General features: G+C 53.2%; 1 protein-coding gene and 1 pseudogene across 7 annotated transcripts in view; one reads left to right on the forward strand and one right to left on the reverse strand.

Annotated features, from left to right (window-relative positions):
* LOC117044872 overlaps positions 1-26,160 on the forward strand; it is a 934,741-nt pseudogene that overhangs the window by 616,371 nt on the left and 292,210 nt on the right.
* STIM1 (stromal interaction molecule 1) overlaps positions 1,798-26,160 on the reverse strand; it is a 113,107-nt gene continuing 88,744 nt past the window's right edge. For 3 of the 7 annotated variants that reach the window (XM_033145658.1, XM_033145660.1, XM_033145659.1), the window contains exons 8-13: positions 15,978-16,155; positions 13,805-13,972; positions 12,841-12,941; positions 11,090-11,328; positions 5,628-6,045; positions 1,798-4,235 (exon numbers count right to left, since the gene is read on the reverse strand). In XM_033145658.1, the coding sequence (XP_033001549.1) occupies positions 3,692-4,235; positions 5,628-6,045; positions 11,090-11,328; positions 12,841-12,941; positions 13,805-13,972; positions 15,978-16,155 (1,648 nt within the window). In that variant the 3' untranslated portion in view covers positions 1,798-3,691. Of the gene's footprint in view, positions 4,236-5,627; positions 6,046-8,520; positions 8,599-11,089; positions 11,329-12,840; positions 12,942-13,804; positions 13,973-15,944; positions 16,156-26,160 lie in introns of all 7 variants that reach the window. The other 4 variants (XM_033145661.1, XM_033145662.1, XM_033145663.1 and 1 more) reach the window with 4 other exon arrangements.

Here is a 26,160-nt window from a genome sequence, read left to right on the forward strand (position 1 = left end):
CTGGATTGGTGAAGAGTCTCTCCCCCCCCCCTCTCATTTGCACATCTGACTCTCCAGCCAAGAAGAAAACAAGCAGGGCATTGTCTACTGATCTGCTGCAGAGCAGCAGGTAAACTCTCTGGGCTGCTTCCTCCCTTGTGCCCCACCTGGGTCATTCTTCCTTGCTCCCTCTTCTCACCCCCATTGTTGAAGTGGCCCAAGCAGATGGCCAGTGGGGGGCTGGGGTTTCTACCAGGTGTTTGGCAGAGTCGGTGCCAAGTGCCAATGAAGTAACCAAGCTCAAGCCGGTGTAGGGAAGGACCCTATCCCCTGGATACGGACCGGCCCTCCTATGGGATGTGGGAATCAACCTGCATCCGCACTGACCAATGGCAATGCTGCCTGGGGCTGATGGGAGCTGGAGGGGTCCCCCAATTCCCCAGCCCTGCCCTGATATGAATGCTCTGGAAGGTGCAGGCAGTTGGGTCCCTGCAGCTGCCGCAGAGGAGGGTCTCCATCCTTGAGCCCCCTCCCCTGCCGTTGCTCCTCCTGAAAGACGCCAGCTCAGGATTCCCTTGCCCAGTGTCTCTGCGCTCCATTGCTCTGTTGCAAAGTATTCCCTCCTTGGATTCCTGTTTCTCTCTCTTCAGATCTGCGGGTGCCAATGTGGGGACGAATAGGGAGGGGGTTCTAGCTGTGTGTGGGGCGGCATTGGGAGTGAAAGGTTTGGAAGATGCAACCCCTGTGAAGACCAGATGTGGAAGCAGGGCTCCCCCTCCCTTCCAGGGGAAATTGGAAGATTCCCCCCTAAATAAATGGTTTGATCTCTTCCAAGTGCCTTGATGCAGTTGATTTCTCTCCCTTGAGAAGAAGAAGAAGAGTTTGGATTTGATACCCCGCTTTTCACTACCCTAAGGAGTCTCAAAGCGGCTCACATTCTCCTTTCCCTTCCTCCCCAACAACAAACATTCTGTGGGGCTGAGAGACTTCAGAGAAGTGTGACTAGCCCAAGGTCACCCAGCAGCTGCATGTGGAGGAGTGGGGAAGCGAACCCGGTTCCCCAGATTACGAGTCTACCACTCTTAACCACTACACCACACTGGCCAAAGACAGCCCAGGGTACATACACATAACTCACAACCCACAGAGTGTGTATAAATGGTTATAGCACAGGGCTGACCCTGAAGACAGTTAGGAAATGTCTGCTGATGTAGAATTTGGTGGCCAGGCTGCTCTCTGGGCAAGAGAGTTTAAGCGTAGGACACCAATCCTGGCCCGGCTGCACTGGCTACCAATCTGTTTCCGGGCCCAATTCAAAGCCTTATAAACAAGCTCAGGGCTGCAATATCTCAAGGGCTGCCTCTCCCCACACGAACTGACCCGGATCCTGAGCTCATCCTGTGAGGCCCTTCTTCGTGTGCCCCCCTCCCCTCCGATGGCAAGAGCTGTCCGGCAGTGGAACGGGCTTCCTTGGAGGTTTTTAAGCAGAGATCGGACGACCACCTGACAGGGATCCTTCAGCTGTGAGCTGCCAAGTCCTCATCAGGGGAAAGGTGGGGTATAAATGAATGTAAAAATAATGATTCCTGCATTGCGGGGGGGTTGCATTAGATGCCCCTTGTGGTTCCTTCCAACTCTACAATTCTAGGAAATCGCCCCTCAGGCAGAGGGACGTTCCTGAGCTCTTCCTCTCAGCCAAGGCCGTGTTGCAATGCCGCCCAAAGAAAACCCTTCCTTCTTGCCCAACCGCGCTCTGCACAGCGGCACTTCCTGCCTGCCCCCTCCCTCTGCGAAAGGCACCGACGCCACACAGCCACCTTAAAATAATCTACATGCTTTTATTGGATTGAAAACAGTTTTATGAAATGGCCATTAAATAAGATCAAGACTTGGCAGGTGCAGAGCAGGGTGGCCTGGCGCTGGGGGGGACGGACGGGACGGGATGCTCTCCTTGTGCCCATCGCTGCCCAGGGCCGAAGCTGGCAGCCAGACAAGATCTCGTGGAGGAAGAGGAAGCTGTGAAGGCTGCTTTCCTTGGCGCTCGTTGTGCCTCCTCTGGTGCGTGGCAAGGGCGGAAGGGAGCACCACGATCCTTCTGGGTTCTCAAGCTCTAGTCTTCATGGCCTTGGATGGTGGAACTCGGGGGATGGGGTCTGCTTGAGCCGAGCCCAGGCCCCCCTCCCTGTAAGTGCCCGGTCTCTCGCCTTCCTCACCAGACCCGGACATTGTCAAGCTGGCAGAGGAAGGCCCGGATGGCGAACGGCGCAGGCACTTGGAGATGGAGAAGCAGCAACAGCAGCAAGCTCAAAGCGGTGCCACCTTGGCCATCAAGTCTCTGAGAGTTCCCCCAAAGCCCTTCTTCTGTCCTTGGCAGGCATGCAGGCATGGCTCTGGAGGGGAGGCTGCTGTCGGGGAAGAGGACCCGTGTCTGCCAGGGGAGGAGGCCACCAGCGGCCCAAACCTGCCCACCTTTGCTCCAAAGTGCAAAAACAAAACAAAAAACAAAACCCAGAAGCCTTTCAGGGCCTGCGAGAGGGAATGGGGGGGGCAGCTCTCTTGCACGCACATCCCCACACGAGCCGCCCAGCTCCCAAACTGCAACCAGGAGGGCAAGGGGGTCTCCTCCGCTTGGCGACATGCAGCTGGGCGCCTGGCGTGGCCAAGAAGCTTGAGCTAGCCGAAGGCAGGCCAGCTCCGGTCTGTCTCATGCATAGGGCAAGACCTGGCTGTAGCAGGGACGTCCCGGGGCAGAGAGAAACTCTAGAGTGTGGGGAAGCTCCTGCAGAAGGCTTCTAGGCTCAGCAAAGCCTCCTGATCATTCGTGAGCCACAAAAGCAGACACAAGAAAGCCCCCCAGCTCCTGCAGGGAACCCCCAACAAAGCCAAGCACCACTTGCACAAAAGACAAGGCCTCTTTTCACCTCGAGGGGAGGTGTGGGGAGGAGGAAAGCCCCTGCTGCTGCTCTGGGGCCAAGTGGTCTCCTGCCCACAGAACTGGGGGCTGAACTTGCCCCCTTTTGTCTGTAACGAACAGCTGTTCACAAAGGGATCTAAAAAACAGGCTTCCGCCCCAGTGGGCTTTTGCAGGCCGATGGAGCTCATCTCCCTCTCTCACCCCACTCCTCCCGGCAGCCCCGGCCAGCCCTCTTCCTGCCCCTTCTTTGCTTCGCTTGAGGCAAAGGGGCTAGTCCCTAAAGTAAACCCACATGGGGGGTGGGGGGTGGGACAAGCAAGGCGAGCACCACCCCGCCCTCCCCAGCAACAATCCCTTGGCAAAATCCTATCCCTCCCTGCGGGGTGGGCCACTGCTTGGGGCTGCTGCAGTGCGCAGGGGAAGCAGTGCACAAAGGGGGGGGGCAGGCGGGGTGAACGGATCCAGTGTCGCACGGTGTGGCGGCGGCGAGAGGGCCAGGAGGGAGAGCTCGTCTGAAGCCATGCGCAGCCAAAAGCAAGGGACCCCCCCCACCTCCGGCGCGAGGGAGGCGGCCAGGCCGACGTCACAAAATAAATAGGGTCGTTCCACCAGCAGCTCCTCCACCCGGAGAGCAGAGGGATCCTGGGGGAGGAGGAGGAGGAGGAGGAGAGGTGGGTGGGTGGGTGCTCTTGCCCCCCCTCCTCAAGGTGCTCCCCCTCCCCTTGCCTCCTGCTCTGTCCCAGTGTGGGTGTTTGGGTGGGGGGGTTCCCTCCTTGCTAACCCCCCCCCGGCCCGGACTTATTTCTTGGGCTTCTTGAAGATCTTCAGGGGGAATTTCTTCTTGCCCTGGCCCGAGGAGTCGGTCTCTTCCCCCGTGGAGCCGCTGTCTTCCTCCCCGCCGGCCGCGTTCTTCTTGGACGCCAGGTGGGGGATGCGGCTGTTCCCCACTTTGCCCTGGCTGTTGAGCCGGGGGTCGGAGGTGGGCGAGGGCGTGTCGGGCTCGGTGGAGCTGGGGCTGTGGGAGCGGGACGAGTCGGAGTGGGCGTGGCGGGGGGGCCCTGCCCCGGCCGTGTGGCTGATCTCCCCCAGGCTGGACGACTTCTCCAGGCCGTGGTTCAGCATCAGGGCCTTCTTCATGAGGATGGGGCTCTCGGGGAACGGCTCCGGCAGAGAGGAAGCCTCCGCCTGCCGGTTGCTGTAGCTGCAGGCGGCCGCCACTGCCGCTTCCTCCGACTTGTTGAGCAGCGCTGGCCGGGCAGACAGCCTGGGCGCTGAGCTGGACGTGCGCTGGCTGTTGCTCAGGTGAGGGATGGAGGGATCCGAGTCTGAGTGCGATAAATCTCTGGGGGTGGGGGGAGCAGGAGAGAGACAAGGAAAGAAAGCAGGGCGTGAGGAACCCAGTTTTTAAAATGTGTGACCGCGCACTCTCTCCAAATTGGTGCATGCTCTGGTTATCTCCCGCTTGGACTACTGCAATGCGCTCTACGTGGGGCTACCTTTGAAGGTGATTCAGAAACTACAACTAATCCAGAATGTGGCAGCTAGACTGGTGGTGACTGGGAACGGTCGCTGGGACCATACAACACTGGTCCTAAAGGATCTACATTGGCTTCCAGAACAATTCAGTGTTGGTGCTGACCTTCCAAGCCCTAAACGGCCTCGGCCCAGTATACCTGAAGGAGCGTCTCCACCCCCATCGTTCAGCCCGGACACTGAGGTCCAGCGCCAAGGGCTTTCTGGCAGTTCCCTCCCTGTGAGAAGTGAGGTTACAGGGAACCAGGCAGAGAGCCTTCTCGGGAGTGACCCCCTCCCTGTGGAACACCCTCCCTTCAGATGTCAAGGAGATAAACTGACTTTTAGAAGACATCTGAAGGCAGCCCTGTTTAGGGGAGTTACAGGTAGGTAGCCGTGTTGGTCTGCCATAGTCAAAACAAAATAAAAAAAATTCCTTCCAGTAGCACCTTAGAGACCAACTAAGTTTGTTGTTGGTATGAGCTTTCGTGTGCATGCACACTTCTTCAGATGCACACGAAAGCTCATACCAAGAACAAACTTAGTTGGTCTCTAAGGTGCTACTGGAAGGATTTTTTTAATCTTTTATTTTGTTCTGTTTAGGGAAGTTTTTAATGTTTGATGTCTTAATATGTTTTTGTACGTGTTGGAGGCTGCCCAGAGTGGCTGGGAATAATAATAATAATAATAATAATAATAATAATAATAATAATAATAATAATAATAATAATAACTGATGTCCAAAACACACACACACACACCAACCAACACACAAACCCAGGCAGGGTTAAGAACAACAGAAGAGCACAGTGGATCAGGCAAATGGCCCACCTACTTGACCATCCTGTTTTCACAGTGGCTGACCACACTGGGGAACCTGCAAGCAGGATTCAAACCCAAGAGCTCTCTTGGAGCAATTTAACTATGCGCAGCGGGGAGAAGTGGAGGCAAACCCAACGAAAGCACACTCTGCATCACAGAACGGCCCAAGTCAGGCAGGGAGGCGGCTGGCCGGTTAGTTGTGTTAGCGTCCTTTCCCCCTCCGGCCAGAACCACCAGGCGAGAGGGCCAACGACGCGCCAAACCAGGCAGTGCAGGCCTCCAGACGGCAGCCAAGGGCACCCATGCTTCTGCCGAGGGAAGGAGGGTTAGGAAGGCAGGCCGGGCCCCGGAGGGGAAGCCAAGAGGGCAAGCACCACTCCCGGAGGAAGCCGCACAATACCCATAGCTCTCGGTACGGCAGCGCGTCCCGGAGGTGACGTCGGGAGGGGGCAAGGCGTCCACCTGGAGGATGTAGGAGGAGGTGGTGTGGTGGTAAAGGATGGGCAGGGCGTGGCAGGCGGGAGCGGAGGGCGAGTGGCCCGTGGAGGAGGAGCAAGAAGGAGACGGCGGCGAGGAGGAGGAAGAAGAAGAAGATGGAGAGCAGGCGGCCGCACTTCCGCCGTGGATGTCGGAGGCGAAGGGCTGGCTGCCGCTCAAGCTGGGCATCCGGCGCATAGTGACCCTGCCGGGCAGGTAGTGGACCAGCGACCCTGATTCACCCTGGCCGGCGGCCTGGTGACTCTCTACCAACCTCTGTGATCCCAAGGAGTGCTGCGGGTCGACGAGGCGCTGGCGGACGCCGCTGGACATGGAGGGCGCTAAACCGGGAGAGAAGAGGGAAAAAGACAGAGGGTTAGGAGGGCGAGCGGCTCAAGGGCGACAGGAGAGGCTCCTGGCTGTCAGCCTTCGTGCCTTGTCCCTGCCCACCGCCAATCGCTCCCCCGGGGAAGTGAAGGAGCTCCACCCTCGCCCTGATCCCCCTGATGCCACCCCAGTAAATGGTTGTGGCAGCTCCTCCTTGCAGTGCCTTCTGTTTTACTTGTTTTGTAAGAGTTACAGGTAGGTAGCCGTGTTGGTCTGCCATAGTCAAAACAAAATAAAAAATAAAAAATTCCTTCCAGTAGCACCTTAGAGACCAACTGAGTTTGTTCTTGGTATGAGCTTTCATGTGCATGCACACTTCTTCAGATACAAGGGTCTGGTGACTTCTGTTTCAGTGTATCTGAAGAAGTGTGCATGCACACGAAAGCTCATACAGTGGTACCCCGCTAGACGAATGCCTCGCTAGACGAAAAACTCGCTAGACGAAAGGCATTCGCTAGCGGAAGGCTGTCTCGCAAGACGAATTTTTCAATGGGCTTGCCTCGCAAGACGAAAAAATTTCCGATTTTTTTTTTCTTTTTTTCGTCAAACCGCTATTCTCTCGTTGGTGCTTCGCAAGACGAAAAATTCGCTATACGACAGCACTCGCAGAACGAATTATTTTCGTCTAGCGAGGCACCACTGTACCAAGAACAAACTTACCGGTAGTTGGTCTCTAAGGTGCTACTGGAAGGAATTTTTTAATTTATTTTGTTTTGTTTTGTAAGAGTTACACACTGCTCGACTGGAAGGAGAAAGCTCAAAGCGACCTAGGGGAAAAATAAAATCACGAAATCATCGGTAAGAAAAAACTGAGCGCAACAACCTAAGAGTTAAAAAAAGTTAATGTGGAAATAGAGTAAAACTCGCAGCAGTTTTCTACGTGTTTCGGCAGGCTTGTCTAAGCCAAAGAGCGCAGGGAAGGCACCTGACGGATGTTAATAATAGGTTCATTGTTGTTGCACAGATGTGGAATGGGGCTGACATGGCACCCTAAGAGGAGCAGTTGTGTCAATCAAAGCAGCCGAGAGGCATCTATGGGGGTCACCTAAGTTGCTTGCTGCTCTATAGAGGGCACCTCTTTCCCTCTCCGGATTCTTCTCTCAGATGCAGCCCTGGTAACGGAGGAGAATCACCTGCAGCGAGCGAAGGAGCCTGGCGGACTCACGCCTGGGGATCCAGGACGAGGCCCCCAGACCACCGAGGCTTCGCAGCGCCCAGGCACAACCTCCCGACAGGGCACCATGCGAGGCTGGCACAGAGGTGCCTTCTGGGTAGGCACTGTTCCAGGGGTGGCGGCTGCCTGGGCACTGGAGGGGCATGCAAAGGAAGCAGCAATGTCAGAGGGGTTAAGAGGCGCATGGAGCAGGAAGCCGATGAGCGAGGGGGCCCCTGCTGGGATCTGAAGAACCAGGAAGCTACAAGTCTAATATTCCAGAGATTCCAGGGGTGTGAATCTTTGCCCGCAGGGCAGCCACTGAGGCAGGGTGAGGGAGCAGGCTGCTCTCTCTTCTTGTTTCTTGCCAGAAAGCACCCTCCAGCAACTGCAGGCTTCAGCCTGGGAGGTCAATGGCCCACTTGTCCAGCCTCCTCTTCTCACAGTGACCAAGCAGGTGCCCATAATGGCAAGCCCGCAAGCAGGATCTGAGCACCAGAGCCCTCTCCCCTCCAGGAGGTTTCCAGCAGCTGGGATCCACAAGCGTCGCTGCCTATGACTGTGAACAGGAACATTCAGGGCACAGAGTCCAGCTCAGTGCTGTCAAGTATCCCGTTTCCCCCGGGAATCTCCCTTATTTCAAGCAGTTTCCCTCTGCCATCCCTTATTTTTTTATATCCCTTTAATTTCCCGTTTTTTCAAAGGAAGCAGCTCCTCTCCCTCCCCCTGCTGGCCAGGGACTGGGAAGACCTTGCCTCCTTGCAGCCTCAAAGCAAGCGGGAGCCATTTCCCGCGCTTACAGGCGTCGTAGCCCACGGGCAGCGTTCCCAAAATACAGTAAGCCTACTGCGCGCCTTCACACCAGTGCCACCCACTTTTGCTTCTGACTCCGCCCACCACTGCCATGTGACTCTCCCCAGGATAGGTGAGGCTGCTGATCCCTTCTTTTCAAATCCAAAACTTGACAGCTATGCTGACCCCAGAGTCCCTCCTGCCCTGCTTTCCTCTTTGCCTGGGGGTGATTCTGGGTCCCAGCAGGCCCTGCCCCCAGGGAAGGTGTTAGTAAAGATGCCAGCTTTTGTGGGTGGGGGTGGGGTTTGTGTGCGCACTTTTTTGGCTAGAGAGAGGGAGGAAGAAAGAAAGGATGAGGTGAGAATTAGCTTCTGTGCTCAGAGAGGCTGCCGGTGCTGTTGTGTGAGCAGGAGGGCGCCTCCCGCCTGCCTTTGCGTTTAGTTCAGAGGGTGAAGAGAGAATCCAAGATTAATAATCCTCAAACCGGGGTATTTCCAGGATTGGTCCTCCGAGGAGAGGGATGAGCGGTCGCTGAACCTGTGCCCCAAGAGCAAGGCTGCGTCTGGCGTTAGCCAACCGGGAGGAGGGCAGGGAGGCCGGCGGGGGAGAGAGAAAGGGGGGGCATCATTGGTGGGGAGAAACATCACACCTCGCATCGGCATTTCTGAACGGCAAGCAAAGGGCCCTCCCACCCCCCATCCTGCCAAACCTAGACCACCGCTCTGCGCCCCGTTGCCAGGGTGGGGCTAGATGCCCATTGGGGTCCCCTTCCCATTCTGTGGCTCACCCCCAGGCTTGCCTTCCCCACGTCTGCCCCCAGCTGACACCTCATCTGAACAGCAACCGCTTTCTCTTCACCTTCCCTGCCCAGGGTGAACAGGTTCCAGTGTATTCTGTGGGATTCCTGAATTGCCGGGGGATGGGCTGGATGACCCTTGGGGTCCCTTCCAACTCTATTTCCTTTGAAGCACAACAGCAAATCCCCCCTCCTCCTCCCAGTATTGGGGAAATGCGGGGCAGAGGCAAGCAAGGTGCTCCTGCCTTAGGCCACCGTGAGTCAGGGGCGCTTCGGAAGGGCAAAAGGCTGGCGTGCAAACCTTTGTTCAGGATCCCTCGAGCCCCAGGCTGCAGGTGCCTGGCTGAGCTTGGGGGACACTCTGCGCATGTTCAAAGGAGCAGCATCCTTGAGTTCTAGTTACAGGTAGGTAGCTGTGTTGGTCTGCCATAGCCGAAACAAAAAAAAAAAAAAATTCCTTCCAGTAGCACCTTATGAGCTTTCGTGTGCATGCACACTTATTCAGATACCAAGTGTGAAGAAGTGTGCATGCACACGAAAGCTCATACCAAGAACAAACTTAGTTGGTCTCTAAGGTGCTACTGGAAGGGATTCTTTTATTTAGCACCCTTGAGCTGAGCCTTATCAAGACCCCCTTGATTCCAGCCGTGTTGAAGCTGCACAATGGGAGCCGGTGGCGTTCCGTAGCCCCAGGCTACGCTCTCCTCCTCCCCCCCACCACCGCCCCACTTTAATGCAGAGGTGGGCAGGGCAGGACCCCCGGCTCTTAAAGCACACAGGCGCACCAGGCGCTGTCCCGTTACCGGGATGGCGGGGGCCGCTTCCCACTTCCCTCCATGTAGAATTTGCTTCCTGTGTCAGGAAGGCGATATGGGGAGGGGGCTCTGGTCCAGAGGTTCCCAAAGTGGGGGGTGGGGCAGTGGGATCACCAGGGAAGGGGAGCGCTAAGGGGGTGGCAGGGAGACAACGGAGGTGCAAATCACTAGGCTTAGGACCCTCATACCTAAGGGACCGCCTCTCCTGGTATGTCCCAGGTAGGACCTTAAGGTCCTCAAATAATAATTTGTTGGAGGTCCCGAGCCACAAGGATGCTAGGTTGGCTTCAACTAGGGCCAGTACTGGCCCCGACTTGGTGGAACGGTCTGGCACAAGAGACCAGGGCCCTGAGGGATTTGGCATCTTTCCGCAGGGCCTGCAAGACGGAGCTGTTCCACCTAGCCTTTGGGTTGGTTTCAGTTTAACCCTGATGTTTCGTTCTTTTGGTGTGATTGGTGGGCTACTTAAAAATGAGGCTGCAGTTTAGATGCCCATCCATTTTGTTGAATCAATTGAACGAAACAGTTTTAACTGGGCTGCAAATAATTGTGCAATTCACGGTGACCACCTTGAATTTTACCGTGCGATTGTCTTCCTTAGGGGGTCGTGCAAACCGCTATTCCAGATAATGCTTTTATACCGGGCAGGATGGGTGGCGCTGGGGGCGAGTTGATGGAACAGAAAGAGGGGGAGGGGGCTGTTGGGTTGCTGTTTTTATTTCGATTATATATTTTGTGGTTTTGTATTTTGATTTTGTTCTGTGAACCTCGCTGAGACCTCCAGGTATAGGGTGGTATACACATTCAATGAATGATAACAACAGAGGAAAAGCTTTGGGAATCTCTGTACCAGGAGGACTGTGTGAAAGCGAACCATCCCTTTGCTTTGATGGCGTTTCCTGCTTGGCAGGGGGTTGGACTGGATGGCCCTTGTGGTCTCTTCCAACTCTATGATTCTATGATCCCCTAGCTGGCGTTTCTCAAACCTGGGTCTGCAGCTGCTGTTGGACTACAACTCCCATCATCCGTGACCCCAGAGGTCCTGTTGCAAAGGATGGTGGGCGTTGGAGTAAGACAAGCAACTGGAGACCCAAGTTTGAGAATCACTGCTAGCCTAAACTTGTCCTCTAACACAGTGTTTTTCAACCTTTTTTTGGGCAAAGGCACACTTGTTTCATGAAAAAAAGCACGAGGCACACCACAATTAGAAAATTTAACTCTGTGCCTATATTGACTATATATAAAGTAATTTTTCAATTTTTCCCACGGCACACCAGGCAACATCTCACGGCACACTAGTGTGCCGCGGAACAGTGGTTGAAAAACACTGCTCTAACAGGTGAGGGCTCCCTGCTCAGGACATCGCCAGCCGAGGGATGCCTGCTCCTGCTTTCCATTGCTGCGAAGCCCCTCGCCCCCCCTTGCCCCCCAGGGAGACCTACACTGCATGGACATAGGGGATACGATTTCCTCATCCAGGTCGTCCACGTCGTCGGTCATGATGAAGTGCGAGGTGTTTGGCCGCGTGCAGCTTCCTATCCACGAGGGGTCGATGTTGAGGACGGACACCAGGGTGTGGATGCCCGGGTTGACCACAATCTGGAAGCCGCAGAGTATCTCTATCTGCTGCCAGCGGTGGAGCCGCTCCCGCAGGGCCGCCGTCACCTCGCTCAGGGCTTGCCTGGAGGGGGAAAAGGGAACGAGCTTCTATGAAAATGATGCACCGGTGGGTACTTGACCCCTACCAAGTTATAGGGACGCGGGTGGCGCTGTGGGTTAAACCACAGAGCCTAGGGCTTGCTGATCAGAAGGTCGGCAGTTCGAATCCCTGCAATGACGGGGTGAGCTCCCGTTGCTCGGTCCCTGCTCCTGCCAACCTAGCAGTTCGAAAGCACGTCAAAGTGCAAGTAGATAAATAGGTACCGCTCCAGCGGGAAGGTAAACGGTGTTTCCGTGCGCTGCTCTGGTTCGCCAGAAGCAGCTTTGTCATGCTGGCCACATGACCCAGAAGCTGTACGCCGGATCCCTCGGCCAGTAAAGTGAATTGAGCGTGCAACCCCAGAGTCGTCCGCGACTGGACCTAATGGTCAGGGGTCCCTTTACCTTTACCTTAAGTTATCTAAAATGTATAGAACAAGTTCAAATACCTGCTGGAAGTGTAAAGAAAAGGAAGGCACCTTTTACCATATGTGGTGGCCATGTAAGATAACAGAATCATTTTGGGAAATGGTGTATAATGAGTTGAAAAAAATGTTTGAAATAACTTTTGTTAAAAAAAACCCAGAATTATAGGTGCTGAGATTCCAATAGATCAGAAAAGACTTTTCATGTATGCAACAACAGCTGCATGGATGATATTAGCCAAGCCAAGCTGATGGACTATGCCGAAAGGGCAAAACTAACCGTGAGAGACAGGAATCAAGAAGACAAGGACTTTACAAAAGAATGGGGGGAAATTATAATTTACCTAGGAGACCATTGTAAATAAATTAAAACTTTAACTGGAATATAAGACCCACTTGTAATGTAACAAAAATTATGAACAATCTGGGAATACAGAAACTACGGAGAATGGACTGACGTGTAGTTGTAAATATTGGTACAAGGACCCATGTAGGGGATGGAGGGAAGTCTGGAGATTCAGAGAATTTCAGAGAATGGTTTTTAAACAATTCTGTTATAAACGTGTACTTGTGAAAACAAATATTACGGGGGGGGGGGAGAAAGGAAAGTAAACAAGCAGGGCTGGAGGGAGTGGAGAGACAAAGGCCTCAGGTTGCAAGGGGTTGGTCTGGATGGCCTCTTGGGTGCCTCCCAGCTCTACAGTTCCACGAACCCCAACAGAAGAAGTGTCTGGTTGGCATGCAACAGGCCCCAGATTCAATCTCTGGCACAATTTCGAGACAAAAAGCGGAGAAGCAGAGGGTGCCTGAATCACAGAACATCTTTAGCTTGCAGAGTGGCATTGCCCAAGTCCCTGTGGATGCCCGCTCCCAACCCCGAGCGGACGGGCGGCTAGGCCCTTCCTCCTTCGCGAAGCACTCTTGCTTCCCCAGGACAGAAAGGGTCATCTGCCGCCCGCACAGATGAAGGCTCCCAGCTTCTGGCCTCCAGACCTGCGCAGCAGCTTCCTAGGATGTGGGTCTTGCGGAGGGGGCAGAGTGGACAGAGGCTGCCCACACAGCAAACTCACTTGGCAGTCAGGATTTTATGATCCACGTCGTCCAGGGACGAGCTGTGGGCAACGTGGAATGTCCCAAACAGAGTGTTGCGCTTCTTCTTTATCTTTTCGGCCTGAAAAAGGGCATTAAGCAGAGGAATGTGACTGAAAAGGTGAGATCTATTCAAACTTTTCTGCTCCTGAGTCTCAGCTGCCAGCCCCTAAGGGACCCGAAGGGCAAGGCTAGGAAAGAAAGGCACAGCCCACTCCCTTCTGCCACGGGGTGCCGAGCGGTCTGTGGATTCTGTCTCCCACCCCCATGGGCCTCATTAAAGCGTATGAGCTTGGCTGCTGGATCAGGTCAATGGCCCGTCTAGTCCAGCCTCCTGTTCTCACGGTGGCCAACCAGGTGGCCTAAAGCAAAGCCTGTAAGCAGGATTCGAACACAAGAGCCCTCTCCCCTCCTGTGGTTTCCAGAAACTGGCATTCAGAAGCATCGCTGCCTCCAACTGTGGGAGCAGAGCACAGGCATCAGGGCTAGTAGCCCTCAAAAGCCCTCCATGAATTTGTCAAATCCTCTTTTAAATCCATCAAGGCTGGTGACCATCCTGTGGCAGGGAGTCCCATGGTTTAATTCTGTGCTGTGTGAAAAAGTACTTTATTTTCTCTGTCCTGAATCGTCCAACATACAGCATCATTGCATGTCCTCAACTTCTAATAGAAAGAGAAACTTTCCTCCATACACTTTCTTCATGCGGTGCACAATTTTACAAGTTCCTATCATGTTGCCTCTTACTTGACTTTTCTCTAAACGGAAAGCCCGACGCGGCAACCTTTCCTCGTAGGAGAGTTGCTCCACCCCCTGGATCATTCTGGGTGCCCTTTCCTGAACCTCCTCCAATTCTACATACCCTCTTTGAGGCGAGGCGACCAGAACCCCATAGTTTAGCCACGTGCTGCGTGAAGAAGTCCTCCCTCTCGACTGGGCCTCACTCACCCCTTCCTTGGCCAGGAGCAGCTGCTTCTCGGCGTTCTGCTTCTTGATGTTGTAGTACTGCACCTCCACCTCGTGGGTCAGCTGCAGCCACTTCTGCAGGGACTCCGGGACGGCCCAGCTGCTGTGCGACTCCAGCTCCTTCTCCGCGTTCTTGAGCGCCATGCGCACCTGCAGGGAGCGGGGAACAACAGCAGCCGCTCTAGCACTTTGGCAGGCAGGCAAGGGGGCCCCGGGCGCACAAGATTTCCTCGGGGGGGGGGGGGAATATCAGCCACCGTCAACAAGAAGATGCACCAGCCCTGTCTGACAACCCCCCACCCACTCCGGTCCTTCTGGGCCAAGGGGTGCAGGTTTCCACTGCCTGCTGCCAAACTGGTTCAGAGCATCCCGGCGAACAGCTTCCCTTCCCACCCTATCAGGGGGGCCTGGAATCGGGACGCTGCGGCTCATGCCCCTTTGTGTGCCCTCGAGAGTGGAAACGCCAACTGATCAGATGCCCGTGGGAAGCCAGGAAGCAGGATCTGAGCACAGGAGCCCTCTCCCGCCCTGTGGCTTTCAGTAACTGGCATTCAGAAACATCGGGGCGCCGTCTCTGCAGAGCCCTGGGTGTCCAGGCACCCACAAAATTTTCAGCGAGGGGTCTGGGCCCCCCTCAATATTCTGCAGCCGGAGCCTGTCACAGCAGCAGGAGGCCCTGGGAGGGGCCCTGGCATGCCCTCCAAAAGGCCTGGCAGGGCCTGCTGAGGCTGCAACAGGCTCCATCGGGCTGCCTGACTGCAGTAGCGGCCCTTTAGGAGGGTGCGCCAGGGCTCTTCCTCCCAGGCGCGCCTGAGAAGCCTTGCTTTCTCTAGCTGCGGAGGCAGAGCATCCTGGCTAAAGGTCACCCGTGGCCCCCTCCTGCTCCGTGACTTTGTCCAATCCTTTTTTTCAAAGCCATCCAAGTTGGTGGTCGTCACTGTCTGCTGTGGGAGGGAGTTCCGCAGCTTAACTACATACTCCGCAAAGGACTTTCTCTGATCCGTCCTGAATCTTCCAACGCCCAGCCTCATCCGATGTCCACAAGTTCCGGTGCTGAGAGGGGAAACTCTTCTGCATCTACTTTCTCCCTGCTATGCATCATTTTACAAACTTCGATCATGTCACCTCTAAACTAAGAATCCCCAAACACTGTGTCAGATCGTCAGTGGTTGCTCATGAGTAATCAGCCAGAAGCCGAACTTCTAACAACTAAGTTCTGTATTGTGCAAATATTTACAGTGGAGCTCAAATAAAAACGTCCATCTCATCCCTCAGCAGAGTCCGGGAATGACCGTTTCCGGTTCTTGGTCCAGCACAGAAGGCGCGGGATTCTAAACCCCCGCCTCCCCCTTCCACGTCCTTCCTCCCTTCGTGATTGGAGCGCGGGAAAAGGTCACTGTTCCCCACTTCCTGCTTGGTGTTGAGGCTCTGTGATCCTGACACAGCCCCTGTCCCGACTCCCCGCTTCCATCTCCCCCTCCCCACTGGATGAGTGGTCTCCTCCTCCAGAGGAGGAGGATGACGAACTGCGGAGAGGGGGAGGTGGGTCCCTGTACCGCAACGGATCTGGGAAAGCTACCTGTCAGGGTGAGGGGGGTTTCCTGACATACTGCAACCTTACAAAGTCGCTTTATCCCCTGGGTCACTTTGGCTTCTCTTTTCTGCACCTTCTCCAATGAACCCATGAATGCGGAGGATAACAAGAGGCCTGACATTGACCCGAATCCCACAAGCTTTCCTCCCACCAGGCAGAACCCAACTTGGACCCCAAAACCTGCATGCCACTTCTAACCCTCCTGAGCCGCAGAGATTGGGCTAGAGAGGTTGTTTGTGCCAGTCTTGCTGCCCGCGGTCAAGCGGTCATGGGAAACAGGCCAAAGATACAACTGCCTTGAGGTTCGACGAGGCCTTCTGGTTTTTTAGCCCAATTATGTGGAGACAGGAATCATGTGTGTCATTTTAATATTGGGATTGATGGGAGGAGAGAATCTGGCATATCGCTGCCACCTTTTTTTTAAAAGTCTGGCTTTGGGGGGCTCAGTTCCAAGCGGCAGCAGGTCAGGCAGAAACCTCCAGAGCCCAAAGAGAGTTCAAGCCCCCCCAGAAGGAGCTGTCTACCTACCCGGCATGGGGGCTGCTCCCGGCCAGGGCGTACCTGCTCCAGCTCCTGCTCTGCATACTTCTGCCGGCTGAGCTCATTCTCCGTCCCTTCCCGCAGCTCTCGGAGCCGGTGGGCCTCCTGCTTGGCGATGCTGATCTCGTCCTGCAGCCGCTTCTCCAAAGAGACCTTCTCCACCTCCACTGTGCGGTGCTCTTCCTGGGCCTTCTGGAGCCTGAACCACACACACACAGAGAGAGAGACAGGGCAGAAATGGGCGGTGAGACTGGCTGCCCACTAGGGCTGGAAGTTTGGAGAGATGCGGTCACCTCCCTCAGGAGGAGTGCAGATAGGCTGGCAAGAATGGAGCACAAGGAAGCAGGTCCTGAAGCTCAGAGAAATGCCAAGGAGGAGGAAGAAGAGGAGGAGGAGGAAGAAGAGGAGGAAGAAGCTGTTTCAGATGCTCAGAGGGGAGTTGGATGGAAAGAGCACAGAGAGGGGTGTTGGGGGGAGAAGGCGCAGGGAAGCTGACAGCGGAGAGCAAGACTAAGGGCCAGGTCACCCAGAAACAGGAGCAAGGTGGCGATATACCTGTAGGCATGGCTTCTTCACTTACGGCGCAGGAATTCTACAGCCCCTAATCATTTTGTTTTGGTCCCTAGCCTCCCAAAGCTCCCAAGAAGATTAAGAAAAGGAAGGCAGGAAGGAAATGCAAGCTTAAAAGTCGATTGAAATCCCACCTGCAGCACCCCTCTGCCAACCAACCATCAACCCCTCTGCTGGAAACCAAAGGAGAGTTCCTTGAATCCTGCTTGCTGAGTGAGAGCCAGTGTGGTGTAGTGGTTAAGAGCGGGAGACTCGTAATCTGGGGAACCGGGTTCGCGCCTCCACTCCTCCACATGCAGCTGCTGGGTGACCTTGGGCTAGTCACACTTCTCTGAAGTCTCTCAGCCCCACTCACCTCACAGAGTGTTTGTTGTGGGGGAGGAAGGGAAAGGAGAATGTGAGCCACTTTGAGACTCCTTTGGGTAGTGATAAAGTGGGATATCAAATCCAAACTCCTCCTCCCCTTCTTCTTCTTCTTCTTCTTCTTCTTCTTCTTCCTCCTCTTCTTCTTCCTCTTCCCCATTGGGGCATCTGGTTGGCCACTGTGAGAACAGGATGCCAGACTAGATGGGCCTCTGGCCTCATCCGGCAAGCTGTTCTTCTTAAATTCTTCACCAAACTTGGCCCCCAGCCACGACTGATGGTGGTGCGTTTCCCAAGGCAGGGGACTTCCTGACTCTGGAGGTGCCGCCCAACACATCTCCCTCTGACCCCACCCAGAGCAGAACCGATGCCTGGCAGGCATTGGTTTCTCAGCTAGTACCTGGACACACCCTGGGGCTGACGAGAAGGGAAAGGAACCTCTCCCAGGCACACAGAGCTGCTTTTCGTCGGCGCCGTTTGTTTCCAAGGCTGCAAAATGCAGGACATGCGTATCTCAGTCTCCCACCCCACTCTGCAATGATGCTGCAAACGAGACGACTGTGGAAAAGCGAGGCCGAGAGAGGGGCTTGGCCTAGGGTGGTGGCCACCCACTCAGAACTGCTTTTTGCAGGAGCACCCACAACACCTATTCAGTGGCTGGTTCCCGTTTCCACGAATTGGGTTTTGCCTGATTGGACTTCCATCTGATCTAATGCTTTAATGGAGTCCTTGCACTGTCGAAAACAAGGAGCTTTGCCAAGAGAGGAAATGGAGACAATTGCATTAGCCTGTTCCAAGGAGAGTTGTGGGCCTTGAGCCATCCTGGGGTATGTGTGAAACCAGTTTACGTCACTACACAGCATCCCAGGAGGATGGAAGGAGGCAGCGGAAATCTTTGTCCTGGCTCTTAGGACCCAGACCACAAACTGCTCCCCCTCCCAGCCTTCCTCCAAGAAAAGCATGTGCGTTGCCTCGGAAAGATAACGTTTTTCTAAGATTCAGATCTAAGGACGGCCCACGGTTACCCCATGGGATATTGCAAAAGTAAGCCACAGCCCTCAGGACTTTACATCGCAAGATCTTAAAAACTTTCTCTGCCCCCAATTCTACAAAGTTCACCAAAGCCTGTTCCCTCGACACTGAAATCTGCAGGCTTCTACGTGTTCCACTGCCAGCAGACGAGCATTCAAAAGTGAAAATCTCCAGCCTGCCCTTATCTATGCAGACATATAGCGCACAAGCAATTGAGCGTTCCACATGCCCTCAGCTATAATTCCTCACCAGGAACCAATGAACCAAGTGCGGTCAGCTTTTCAAATTCCAGGAGACAACAATCAGTCTAACTGTTATGAAAACATGCTCCTGTTGGAGAGATCAAAGTTGCCGCCCGCAGGGCTTCCCTCCTAGGCTGCCACGAGGTGCAGGATTCTGCTCCAAGTATGTCCACATTTAGATATCAAAAGACACAAACTATGATACGTTAATTTGCATGTGTATATGTACACACACTTCCTATGTCGCAAGATTCAGGACTGGCAAAAGAGAGTCCTTCACGCAGACCAGAGTTAAAACTATGGATTCAAACTACAGTGGTGCCTCGCTAGATGAATGCCTCGCTAGACGAAAGGCATTCGCTAGCGGAAGGCTGCCCCGCAAGACGAAAAAGTCAATGGGGCTGCCTCGCAAGACGGGAAAAAAAAATTTCCGTCGCAAAAAACGCTTTCTGCCTTGGTGCTTCGATAGACGAAAAAGTCGCTAGACGAAGACACTCGCAGAACGAATTATTTTCGTCTAGCGAGGCACCACTGTACAAGAAAGAAGATTCCACCTAAACATTAGGAAGAACTTCCTGACAGTAAGAGCTGTTGGACAGTGGAATTTGCTGCCAAGGAGTGTGGTGGAGTCTCCTTCTTTGGAGGTCCTGAAGCGGAGGCTTGACAGCCATCTGTCAGGAATGCTTTGATGGTGTTTCCTGCTTGGCAGGGGGTTGGACTGGATGGCCCTTGGGGTCTCTTCCAAATCTAGGATTCTATGGAACTCCCTGCCACAGGAGGCAGTGATGGCCACCCACTTGGATGGCTTTGGAAGAGGATGAGACCAATACATGGGGAAGAGGAAGGAAGAAATCCTCTCCTCCTGGGCTGGCACTCCTGCTGTGATAATGTGGCAGGATGCATCTGGTGAGGGTGTGGAGTCTCCCCAGGCCCTGCCCATGGACTGTTCTCTGAAATGCAAAGGCAGGTATTGTGTCTGCCTGCCTAGCAGAAAACAATGGGCCTCCTGGGCCAGGACGTCCTGAGAAAGAGAAAGAAAGAGAGAGGGAGAGAGAGAGAGAGAGAGAGAGAGAGAGAGAGAGAGAGAGAGAACTTCCTTGTCACCTGTTGAGGGTCCGTTCTGGGACACTACCGGCTGCCTCCTCTGTACATTGCATTTCTGTCACCCTGCCAATGTGTTTCCTTTTCAGGCGATGTTTTACTTTTAGGCTACTTTCAGTCGGCTTTGGGTCAGCAATTTGTTTTGAGAATCAAAGGAGGAGGAAGACAAGCAGGCATAAAAGGCAATGGGGGGGAACCTATTTTCCTGGGAGATTCAACCCCGGTGACAAAATCAATGCATAAAGCAGAGAGCAAGGGAGAGGCTGCCCTACGCTGCACTGAATTTTCGGGGGTTTCAGCCCCCAAGCATGCATTGGTCAGCACTCTCTACCTGGAGTGCTGTGTTCAGTTCTGGGCACCCCACTTTAAGGAGGATGTGGACAAGCTGGAAGGCGTGCAGAGGAGGGCAAACGATCGAGGGTTTGGAAACGAGGCCTTATGAGGAATGGTTGAGGGAGTTGGGGATGTTTAGCCAGGAGAAGCGAAGACTGAGAGGGAAGATGATTGCCACCTTCAAATACCAGAAGGGCTTCCACATCGAAGATGAAGCAAGCTCCTTTTCCAAAGTGGGCGATGAAAGGTTCAGGAAGGATAAAAGGAAGTTCTTCTTCATGCAGAACATAGTTAAAACTATGGAACTCGCTGCCACCGGAGGCAGTAATGGCTACCAACTTGGAAGGCTTTAAAAGAGGATTAGATAAAGTCATGGAGAAGGAGAGGGCTATCAAAGGCTACTTGCCACGACGGCTCCACTCTGCCTCTACAGTCAGAAGCAGCAATGCTTCTGAATCCCAGTTGCTGGAAACCACAGAAGGGGAGAGGGATCTGGCGTTTGAATCCTGCTTGCAGGTTCCCCCAAAGAGGCATCCACTCGGCCACCGTGAGAACAGGATGCTGGACTTGATGGACCAATGGCCTGATCCATAGAATCATAGAGTTGGAAGAGACCACAAGGGCCATCCAGTCCAACCCCCTGCCAAGCAGGAAACACCATCAAATCATTAACCCTCCACTTAAAGACTTCCAAAGAAGGAGACTCCACCACACTCCTTGGCAGCAAATTCCACTGTCCAACAGCTCTTACTGTCAGGAAGTTCTTCCTAATGTTTAGGTGGAATCTTCTTTCTTGTAGTTTGAATCTGTTGCTCCGTTTCCGCTTCTCTGGAGCAGCAGAAAACAACCTTTCTCCCTCCTCTAGATGACATCCTTTTATCCAGCAGTCTCTTCTTACGTTTGTAAGACAAAACTGCAAAGCCAGTCATTAAGGGGCTCTGGAATTCAGCAGCAGATGGAATGCCCCAAGCTGAGTGGGAAGGAGATGCCGGAGAATCCAGGTTTCCTCCAGTTCACACTGATAAGAGAAGGGAAAGCCGGCTTTCTAAGAGCATCAAACTCAGCAAGGTTGGGTGGGTGGATGCTGGCATGGAAGGAAGTGTCAGGAGCCTCCCCGGAGCGCAACACAACACAAAGCAAGAATTCTGAGGAGGAAGCCAGTCCCCAGGAGGGCTGAGATCCGCAGACTCCGAGGAGGGAGAGCAGTGGAATGTCCTCCCAAGGTCAAGCCTTGGCTCCTGGGCACTGCTCTGCTGCACTGCTCTTTTCTCCAAAGGGAAAGGCAATCTTCAAATCTCTGCAGGGCTGTCACAGGAAGATGGAGCAAGCTTGTTTTCTGCTGCTCCACAGGGAAGGACATGAACCAAGGGATTCAAACGGCGAGAAAGGAGATTCCAAAGAAACACGAGGAAGAATTTTCTAAGGGCAAGAGCTGTTTGACAGTGGAGCAGACTCCTACAGAAGGTGGGGGTCTCTCCTTGGAGGTTTTTAAGCAGAGGCTGGATGGTCGGCTGTCAGGGATTCTTGAGCATTGCAGAGGGTTGGGCTAGATGACCCCTTGGGGGTCCCTTTGATGAGGTGCCAGGGCGAGGGAGAGAGATGTCGTCGCAGCAGCTGCCTTCAGGCCTTTCCAGAAGCATCCAGCACAGGCCTCGCTATGCAACGGCCGCATGGGACGCTGCGGGGAATGCGAAAAATGTGCACTCCGGCAGGCGAGTTTCTCAAATAAACACATTGCCTGGGAAGAGCAGAACAGGCCACCGCTGTGTCACTGAAGAGGCCTCGCAACTTGCGGTGCCCACCAAAAACACAAGGCAGCTCCTCGGAACACAGCAGTGGTACCCAAACTTTTTCGGGCGACTGCTCTCTTGGTTTCCTCCCAGTGCCCCCTTACTCTACCCTACGAAAAGCATCAATCAGAGCAGCAGTTTGCACAACGCACTAAGGAAGGTGATAACTCAATGAAGTTCAAAACAGTAACGATTAATTGCACACTTATTCAAAATCCAATCAAAACTACTTGTTTGATGAACTTTATCTGGTGATGAATCCCAAGCCAGAATTAAGATTGCCGGAAGAAATATCAACAACTTCAGATATGCTGATGACACATCCTTGATGGCAGAAAGTGAGGAGGAATTAAAGAACCTTTTAATGAGGGTGAAAGAGGAGAGCGCAAAATATGGTCTGAAGCTCAACATCAAAAAAACTAAGATCATGGCCACTGGTCCCATCACCTCCTGGCAAATAGAAGGGGAAGAAATGGAGGCAGTGAGAGATTTTACTTTCTTGGGCTCCATGATCACTGCAGATGGTGACAGCAGTCACGAAATTAAAAGACGCCTGCTTCTTGGAAGGAAAGAAATGACAAACCTAGACAGAATCTTAAAAAGCAGAGACATCACCTTGCTGACAAAGGTCCGTATAGTTAAAGCTATGGTTTTCCCAGTAGTGATGTATGGAAGTGAGAGCTGGACCATAAAGAAGGCTGATCGCCAAAGAATTGATGCTTTTGAATTATGGTGCTGGAGGAGACTCTTGAGAGTCCCATGGACTGCAAAAAGATCAAACTTATCCATCCTTAAAGAAATCAGCCCTGAGTGCTCACTGGAAGGGCAGATCCTGAAGTTGAGACTCCAGTATTTTGGCCACCTCATGGGAAGAAAAGACTCCCTGGAAAAGACCCTGGTGTTGGGAAAGATGGAGGGCACAAGGAGAAGGGGACGACAGAGGATGAAATGGTTGGACAGTGTTCTCGAAGCGACTGGCATGAGTTTGGCCAAACTGCGGGAGGCAGTGGAGGATAGGCGTGCCTGGCGTGCTCTGGTCCGTGGGGTCACGAAGTGTCGGACACGACTGAACGACTAAACAAAACAAACAAACAAAATCTGGGGATAGCAGCTTTTCAAAGACTGTTATTTATACCTCCAGTTCTCCCCCTTACCACCTCCCTAGGTAATTCCCCCCCCAGGGGTGGTACCACTCAATTTGGGGACCACTAGAACACAGGCAGAGCATTTTCAAAGCCATCGCCACACACAAGCAGTCTCAGCCACCCTCTTTGCCGGCTCCACTGCAAGGCAAAACTTGTTTTCGGCTCACATTTCTGCCTCAAAGAATAAACGTTTCCCTCCCCAATTAACAAGGAATATTTGTGACGTTCCCAGTTTCAGAGATAACCCCCGTGCTCTTGGCAGGGTCCATGGCATTCCAGGGGCCTGTTTGGAGCTGTGGCTTAATGAGGAATTTCTGTCTCCCGGCAGAAAGGAGTCTGTGAGCTGAAGTGAAACCAGATAAAAGAAAAGTCCTCCTTCGCGCAGCAGCACAGAGATGAACTGCGGAGTCCGCTCCCACCGGACATAGTGATAGGCGCTGACCCAGGCGGTTTCAAAAGAGGATTGGATGAAAAAAAGCCAATGCAATTCTGGGCTGCATCAATAGGAGTATAGCATCTCGATCAAGGGAAGTAATAGTACCACTGTATTCCACTCTGGTCAGACCTCACTTGGAATACTGTGTCCAGTTCTGGGCATGTTTAGCCTGGTGAAGAGAAGGTTAAGGGGTGACATGATAGCCATGTTCAAATATATCAAAGGATGTCATCTAGAGGAGGGAGAAAGGTTGTTTTCTGCTGCTCCAGAGAAGCGGACACGGGGCAATGGATTCAAACTACAAGAAAGATTCCACCTAAACATTAGGAAGAACTTCCTGACAGTGAGAGCTGTTCGGCAGTGGAATTTGCTGCCAAGGAGTGTGGTGGAGTCTCCTTCTTTGGAGGTCTTTAAGCAGAGGCTTGACAGCCATCTGTCAGGAATGCTTTGACAGGGGGTTGGACTGGATGGCCCTTGTGGTCTCCTCCAACTCTAGGATTCTATGATTCTATGGAGCAAGAGAGGCCTATTGGTGGCTAGTAGCCACAGCGGCTCTGCTCTGCCTCCGCAGTTGGAGGCAGCGATGCTTCTGGACGCCAGGAAACCTCAGTAGCAGAGAGTTGCTCTGGTGTTCAGATCCTGCTTGCGGGTTTCCCATGATGGGCCTCTGGTTGGCCACTGTGAGAACAGGATGCAGGAAGAGATAGGCCACTGGCCTGATCCAGAAGGCTCTTATGATGTTCTTGTGTCTTGGGCCCAGCCCAGAGAACTGGCTTATATATTTGCACATGGGATCTTGTACACATCATGCGCCTGTCCTTAAGCACATGTGTTGAGGCCAGTAAGGCTGGTGGTCCAGGATGCTCTCCCCAAGATCCTCTCTGAAGGTACATATAATTCTGATGCGCTTTTGGTGGTGAAGCCTCATCTATGGGACCCTCCCTCTCCTTCCCCAATCCAAGTGGTTTGGCTCCCTCGTTGCTTTCTTTAGGGGAGACCCAAAGACATTCCTTTTCAATCCCCCTTTGGTTAGGGACGTCAGGGCTACTTTTACTCTCACATTGCACTTGCTTTTATTAAAGGTAGTTTGCCGCGATTTGGGCGGGTGGCTGAGATGAAGTTCATGTCCTATTTTTATGCCTCTCTGTCAAGAATTCACTGAAAATCTAAAACCAATTTACGTGCGATTTTAAAGCAGGGTGTTGTTATGTTCTAATGTAATTTTAACTTGAGAAACTTTCTGAAAGGACCCATGGTCTTGAAAGCAGCATAAGAATCAAATACAGTAAATAAATACTGGGCATTTATTACAAGAGGCAGAGATCATTCAGCCAGTTCCCGGTTGAAAAGTTCTGTGTGTCTGTCACGCTGGAGAGAGACGTCTGCCAAAGTGGCAAATGGCACCAGAGACACTGCAAAGCAGTTTGTTCCTCAGAACTGGCTGCCTTTCAGGCTCCGGGGAAGCCAGCTTGTGTTTCTCTTCTCCTCATGTCAGGAGCAGAGCAGGCTGCACCCAACTGCTGCTGCTTCACCTGCCCTGGTGAGCCAGCAAAGGAGGCCCTCAGGCCAATTCCCAGGGCCAAGTCAGGGCAACCCCACACCTGTCTGGAAGGAGGAGCGCAACACCTGCAAGATGCTCTATGCACTCCACCTGCAGTTGATTGTCACGTCCATACTCACAGCAGCCAACCAGGTGCCCCAAAGGGAAATCCACAAACTGTAGGATGTAACATAAGCAGTCAAGTACAACACTTCTTGTTTGCCCAGAGTGGACCCGCAGGGGGGTGTTACTCCACAGCCAGGAGGACTTCCTGTCATACCTGGTCTGGAGCTTCCTCCCCCTGCGTGTGACCAGATAGGTGGGCGTGCCCCTGGGGGACCCCACAAAAGGGGCCACCTCCCCCTTCTTCCTCTTGATGCCATGCTCTCTTGATACTGATGTATTTTGCTGTCTGCTGGCCCTCAGCCACCAGGACATGGGCTCATTCCCATATGGGATGAACTCAAACCCTCTTCTGTAACTCTTAAGCTAAAGCCTGCCTGCAGGGATCCAACTGTGAACTGAATGTGAGTAAACCTATTATCATTATTTTAAGAGAAGGCTGTTGTGTCTTTATTCTTTTTAAGATGGAACAAAGGAGATTTACCAGGAACAAACCCAATCTAGACAAGCCAGATTGGATAGCATAAGTAAAGAGATTCAAAGAAATCCACCAACTAGCTTCCTGCTATGTACTGTATTTGGGAATGTCGCGCTGCTGCTGAGTGAGGAAAGATACTATTAAACCAATATAACCTCTCCTAGTATCTACAACATTCCCACACAAACAAGACCTGAGCACAAGAGGCCTCTCCCCTCCTGCAGTTGCCAATGATTGGTGGTATTCAGAAGCATTGCTGCCTCTAACATGGAAGCAGACCGCAGCCTCTATCGATGTTAATAGCTGCTGCTAGCTCTCTCCACCAATTTGCCCCATCCTCTCTTAAAGTCATCTAGGTTGGTGGCCATCACTGCCTCCTGTGGCAGGGAGTTCCACAATTTAACCATGTGCTGCATGAAAAAATGCTCCTTTTAATCTGCTCAGAATCTTCCTATATTCAGGTTCACTGGATGTCTGCATTTGTTAGAGAGGAATGATATGATAGCCATGTTCAAATATATCAAAGGATGTCATCTAGAGGAGGGAGAATGGTTGTTTTCTGCTGCTCCTTATCAGCAGGCCTGTGTCGGAGAGCAACTATGTGGAGCGATGTAATTGCTTTGTGTTGCCAAAACATGCTAAATGAGCTGGCTGCGTTCTGAATCCTGTAACTGAGCTAGCTTTTGCCGCCTGGTTGGTGGCTGGGAGGGAGCAACGGCCAGAGGGGGGAACACGAAGTGCTAAAGGCCAAGGAACACGAGAGGGAGGGAGACAAAAGGCTCCACACCCTGAGCACTGCTTGCCTGCACATGTTCAGACATTTTTTAAAAGGGTGGTGGGGACAGGGAGGTTCTCAGGGATCTGCATGCATGCACAGAGCTGCAGAGACAAAACAACAGACTGTGATGAGCCGAGCCTTGCTGCAGCAGCAGTGGCTCCTCCTGCAAAGGCAGAGTTGGGGGGTGGGCCCTTCCAAGCCACAGTGGGTCCTGGGTGCCTTCCATTATTTAAATGACTCATGCTCAGCCTCTTCTTAGTTGGCCGGAATCAG

The sequence above is a fragment of the Lacerta agilis genome, chromosome 4 (assembly GCF_009819535.1).
Source record: "Lacerta agilis isolate rLacAgi1 chromosome 4, rLacAgi1.pri, whole genome shotgun sequence".
NCBI classification, from domain to species: Eukaryota; Metazoa; Chordata; class Lepidosauria; order Squamata; family Lacertidae; genus Lacerta; species Lacerta agilis.